General features: G+C 56.8%; 1 protein-coding gene across 1 annotated transcript in view; it reads right to left on the bottom strand.

The window, feature by feature from the left end:
- Positions 1–655: 655 nt before the first annotated feature.
- The window catches only part of NPHP4 (nephrocystin 4), a 137,749-nt gene continuing 132,404 nt past the window's right edge, over positions 656–6,000 (bottom strand). The window contains exons 24-30 of the mRNA XM_065936860.1: positions 5,301–5,457; positions 4,711–4,796; positions 4,083–4,168; positions 2,902–3,073; positions 2,136–2,315; positions 1,734–1,877; positions 656–1,171 (exon numbers count right to left, since the gene is read on the bottom strand). Coding sequence (XP_065792932.1) covers positions 1,031–1,171; positions 1,734–1,877; positions 2,136–2,315; positions 2,902–3,073; positions 4,083–4,168; positions 4,711–4,796; positions 5,301–5,457 — 966 coding nt within the window. The 3' untranslated portion in view covers positions 656–1,030. The remainder of the gene's footprint in view (positions 1,172–1,733; positions 1,878–2,135; positions 2,316–2,901; positions 3,074–4,082; positions 4,169–4,710; positions 4,797–5,300; positions 5,458–6,000) is intronic.

Raw genomic sequence — 6,000 nt, 5'->3', positions numbered from 1 at the left:
CTAAGCTCCAGACCACCTTCCTTCCTGAAATGCACTCCTCGCCAGGGCCTGATCCCTGGAGATGAGGCCTGGGCTTGGACTGGCCTGTGTGGACGAGCCGAGATCCTGCCGTGCGTGCAGCGGGTATGCAAAATGCAGGGGCTGCCCTTGAAAAGACAGCTTGGAGAATCTAAACAACAGCCAGGGATGCCCTTTGGTGGGTTCTCACACTGTAAACTCAGTTCTTTTGTCCACACAAGCACTGGGATGGGGGTGGGCAGAATAATTCCACCGACTCCGGTTGACCTGATCCCTGGAAGACATGACTCAGTCATGTGGTCAAAAGGATGGAGCTAAGGATCTTGAGATAGGATGGTTGTCCTGGACTCTCCAGGTTAAGTCCAGGGTCATCACAGGGCCTCACGGGGAGGCAGGGGGACCAGAAGCACAGCAGAGGCAGAGGTCAGCGCCACCCTCCCCTCAGGTCAGGGCCAAGCAGACTCTCCCAGGGGCCACAGGCCACAGGCCACCTGACTGCCCTCGGCCACATCAGCCTCCAGGGAAACCAAGCTTATGCTGTGGACAGAAAACCTCTGACGAAGGTGAAAACAGCAGAAAACACAAAAACTGCCGAAAGAAAAAATGTGTAAAAGTTAAGTAGTTTTGTAGTTTTTTTAAAAGATGTGAATAATACCAGTATACAAAAATATTATATACCAAACAATACAGTGTTTGTATAAAACTCAGTAAAAAAAGCATAATTTTATCATTTAAAAATAATTCATAAAATACATTTTGCTGAGAGCAAATCCTAACATCATAGACAGTGACGACTCCCGTGTGCCACAGAGAGAAACCAGCCTGGATTCACCCGGGCGCTCACATCTCCCAGGGGACTGCTACGCAGTCAGTACTGGCAGCAGCCTGACGGGACGGGACAGGACCATCACACACGGTCGGGGCGTGGGGACCCCCCGATCCTTGGCCGAGTTCACGGAGCAGAGTCCTCGGACAGGAGCAGCTCCTGAGAATGGCGGGACAGCCCTCTCCTCTACTGGTAGATGACCTTCACGCAAAAGGTCTCCTCATTTTTGTCTTCGTGGTCGTTGATGTAAATCAGGATCTCCTCCTCCCCGGCTCTCTGACGGGAGGCAAACCGCAGGCCGATGGTGTAGGTCTCACCTCCCCCGACCTGGAAAGAAATGTCGCCATACTCGTGCCCACTCCGCTGGCTCCACAGGCACACACACACACACACACACACACACATCTGCCACACTCGTGTCCCCCCCCCCCCCCCCCCCACCTGCTGGCTCCTCTCTCTTCCAGCAGCTTCCACATAGGCAAATACACACACACACATACTCCAGGCTGGCACACTTCAGAAAACACAAGTACGTTCGGAACCAAACCTCCCATGTTACTGTCAAGCCCTCTCCCCCATAGCCGCTCTTCCCATGTCCCTAGGAGACACGTCACTGAAGCCCCTGCCCCGACTGACAGACTCTGATCCCCTCTGAGCCGCTGCTCACTTTTCCTAAAATAGCCACGGTAGACCAAGGCCTCACTTGCCAGACAATCTGGATGAAACTGCTGTGAAATTGCCGGGGAGGTAGGGGCCTAGGTGTGGGGTCAGAGGCCCAGGCAGAGTTCAGCGGGGGTGCCCCTGGGGACTGCAGGCATCTCCCTGTTTCCCCCAGGACTTCCTGGAGCCCCCCCCACTCTGCAGGGTCCCGCCCCCGAGCAGCCCGCACCTGGAAGGCATCCTCCTTGAACTGCAGCAGGTGGGGGTGATCGCTGTGCAGGCGGTAAGCCCTCCGCGAGGGGTAGGGGTTGGTGTAGGTGATGCGCTTGTTGGCGCCCCTCCCACCCCCCGCAGGCAGCTTGATCTCGAAGGCCTGTGGGGAGTGCAGGAGTTAGCCCCTGGCTGCTTCTCCGGAGGCTTCCCAAGCCTGCCCTGTGTTCGGGGCCCTTAGACACTGGACAGCTCCATAAATACAGCAGACAAGCCCCCCGAGGTCCTGGCCGAGGAGGCTCACGGTCCAGAAGCCAACACCCCCCAGAACCCCAGCCGCTAGGCAGGCCAGGTCAGGGGACCAGGTGACAATCAGGGGACACCCCACTCCAGCCGCATGGCCCCGCACCCCACATCAGACCTTGGAGATGAGAGGAGGTCGGCAGGAGAGACACAGGAGCCATGAGGCCACCAGCTGGTGGGCGTCCGCGTCGACCAGGTGGAGGTGCGCGAAGCGGCTGCCCGGCCTGCGGGGCCTGACGCTCACATGCAAGTCCTGCACCCCGTGAGGGGGCAGCACGAACACACCTCTGGGGTCCGTCTTCCAGGGGACAGGGGAGAAGGGGGGCGGGAGGTAAGGGCTTCATCCCAGGGAGCCCAATGGTTCAGGGGCGACCACCTGTGCTGGGCGGGAAGCCCGCCAGTCTGCATCAAGCCAACCTTGCCACGGGCACCAGTACCAGCGGGACACAGTCCATGCCCCCATCCTTGGGGCTGAGTCCCCTCCCCCACAGCAAGAACCCCTAAGTGCTGCAGCGGCCTCGGCAGAGAAGAGCTGAACCCCAGCCTCGGGTGAGGCATCCGCATCATCCCATCATCGAGATGTACAATTGCGGCCACGCTGACTCCAGAGTCACAGTTAATTCTTCCCATGATATACAATATATACTCCCATAAATACGGTAATATATACTCCCAGCAATTCTACAAGTTGGCCCTGGGGGTCTGTAAATAAGTCAGTCATCCCACGAAGGCACATCTGGCAAAGCGATGTAAACTAAGGCTCGGTTGACTTTCAGGAACCCCCTGAGTTGAAGCGCCATTCCCATCCCCTCCCCAGGTGGGCAAGGATGGGAGGGCCCAGGGGACCTCCTCGAGACCCAACAGCCCCCACCCAAAGGCCATACCGTCAGCTCCTGGGGGTGTGAGCTGAAAGCCTGCACTCTCCTAACTGTCTGCGTCCCCCGGAGGACGAGAGCCAGGCGGGTCCTCTGGCCAGTGATACAGGAGACATCCACTCGCTGCAGCGAGTGCAGGTAGACCTGCCAGGTCTGGACAGGTGTTGCCAACCAGCGGTCTCTGTGGGCAGAAGCCATTCACGGTCAGCGAAGACAGTACACTGACTGTTGGAGGGGAGCCCCAGGAGGCTGAGAAGGCGGCCAAGAGGGCAGGCGGGGCCCAGATGCTGTCACCCCCACAGCCCCCTTCCCTCTGAGGCTGAGGCTCTCAGGCAGGGCTGTGGCCTCTGTGTGGCCTTGACCCTGAACAGAGATCCAAATGTGTGGCAACATGGGCTTCTGCACACTTGCACCTGGGTCAGCAGAATCCCAAACCAGACCGAGAGCAAACCCCATGGACAGCATGGCATGGACAAGGATGTGGGCTCAGAGGTCACATGGGCCTGAGCCAGGGCTCTGCACCAGCCGTCTGGTGCCAGGGACACTGACCCTTGGTGGTAAATGGGCCTCAGGGACACCTGCCCACAAGCCATCATGAAGACAACACTCTTTAGCCACCACATGGCACCTCCAAGCCAGGCACTGACCCTCGGTTGAGGTGGGTACTCAGTGCAAGGGACACCCCCCAACCTTCCCCATTCCCAGATGGGCTGCAGCAAACCCTCCAGCTTGCCTGTACTGGTTTCAAAGGCTCTCAAGGCCTGGGAGATACGACCCACAGGTAGAGGGAAAGGGACTGAGGTCATTTGTCTGGATCCTCGGGCATCACAGGAAATGACACCACCTTCCACCTCCCTGGGGAGCGGGGTAGGCACAACCACAGCCTGCATCCCTCAGACATGAGAGGGGCCACGGGGACAAGGCTGTCTGGCCATCCTGGCACGTGCTGCAGCAGAAGTGGCCTCCTGTCTGGGTCTGAAGCATCCCACCAGCTGGTAATGCCAGCTGAGCAGAAGCTCCTTGCAAGACCTCAGCCAGTCTCAGCTCACGTGGCCAAACGCCTGACGGCCTCCTTATCACAAGTGTAGAAGCTGCAGGGCTGGCTACTTCCAGGGCCACCAGCGGTCCCCAGCCTGCCTCTTCACCACCCCCCACCCCACCCTCCATACTACCAGGGCCCACACGCTCACACATAGATGATGACAAAGAAGTCCTTGACCTCCGGGCTAGGGCCACTGGCCACCTTCAGGAACACGTCACGGGGCTCTCCGGGGCCCTGTCAACAGGGGGGCGCATCACAGCAACACTGGGCTCCAACCCCAGCCCCCCAAGTCCCCAGGAAGCAAATGCAGGTGTGAACCAGGCCCCCTCCCCCAACACATTTTTAATTCTCTGTACTCGTCAGAATTCATTATTTTTGTCACTGCAAAAGAGAAAAATCCTTAACTTCTTGATTTCATATTGAGTTTAATAATTATATTCTGCAGGAGATTTTATCCCATTTCCTAACCAGTCATAACATAATTATGGCCGTTATCCTTGCACAATGGCAATTAATAAGTGCCTTAATTACCACTCACTTTATTCTGTTTGCCTCACACATTTTTTTTTTTAATTTAAATTCAGATAATCAAGGAACTGATCTGCTAGCAGGAAAAATGAAAACTCATTCATAAAACTCTCATGAGGATGTCAAAATAGCCCTTTAGCAGCTTAGAAACAAGCCACTTTGGTGAAAACCTAAAATGAAGAGACTGCAGGACACCCAGGATGCAAACGGTAGGCAGGGCCTGGAGAGGGCAGGGCTATAGAACTTACCATATTCTGTGTCTCACAAATGATGTTCGGGTCACTACATCGAACATGGAGTGGGGGGTCCTCACTGGACGTCCCTACAGGGGCACCTGGAGTGGGGAATATGAAAGCAAATGTCTTTTCCCAAAAGCCAAGGCAGTGCTTAACGAAACCCACGAGGGGACACAGCTGTCTGCGTGAACACCAGCACTTCTTTCCCACCCAAGAGAGTAACCAAAGGAAGCAGGGCGGGGGGTACCATGGAGCCAGGAGCCAAATACAAAGGCTCAGTTCTATTCTGAAGGCACCAGGGAGAAGTGAGTCAGCAGGTGAAGCCCCAGGCCCAACACGGAGGGCAGCACAGAGCCTGACACCCGAGGCTGGAGACCTTCCCAGGGCTGTGGATTTCCGGATGGAATCCGAGGGCCACGGGCACCCTGCCACTGAAGAGGATGTGAGAAGGTCACCATGTCAAACGGTCAGGCAGGAGGCTACGCTGGGTTGTTTAAGAGCATCCCGGGTTGATGGAAGAGGCATACTTGTCACCCTCAGGGAAAAGCCTTTTCCACCTGCTGAACCTGCCACAGGCTGGCCGTGGAGAGAGTGGGACGTGCCTGGAAGCGTGTGCCAGGGCGGCAGGCGGATGGCCTTCTTCAGGAAGGTGAGCTCCGGGTGGTAGAAGCGAAAGACCTGGTCCACCACGTGGGGCTGCAGCTCCACCGTCAGGCAGAGCACGGCCAGGGGCTTGCCGCTGCCTGCGCGAAACAGGACCTGCCGGAGAGCGGGCGGTGCAGGGTCAGGACCCACACAGGGGGTCTCAGGCAGCTGCATGCACGGCACCTCTGTGGACAGACAGGGTGGGGGTCCCTGTAGGGTCTGCTCACCCCCAGGAGGTGGGAAGGGCAGGCAGAGTCAGACACACAGGGTCTGCAGTCGTGGGTGCCCACCCGAGGTGACCGGCCCAGCACAGGTTCTTACACACATGGACCACACACGGCTGCCTCTTCTGCCACTTCCTGGAGGGAAGGGAAGTGCTCAGAAGGCCAGTGAGAAAGGTCTGCAGCCCTGAATACCCCTCTGACACTCACACTGCCTGCATGTGCTAGGAAGTCATTCTAGAAGATCTAGACACTAACCCCACCAGGTCCTCATGGGCAGGAGCAGAGCACGTCCCCCAGATGGTAAAAGGAGGCTGTGCCTAAACCCAAATGGCTACAAATACAAACTTTCTTTTTTTTAAAAAATGTTATTCACTAAAAAAAAAATTTATGTGTCCAAGAGAGGTTCTAACTGGGGAGATGATGGAGCCAGTGT

Source organism: Muntiacus reevesi, chromosome 5 (genome assembly GCF_963930625.1).
Source record: "Muntiacus reevesi chromosome 5, mMunRee1.1, whole genome shotgun sequence".
Classification (NCBI taxonomy): Eukaryota; Metazoa; Chordata; class Mammalia; order Artiodactyla; family Cervidae; genus Muntiacus; species Muntiacus reevesi.
This window is presented reverse-complemented; position numbering and strand designations above follow the sequence as displayed.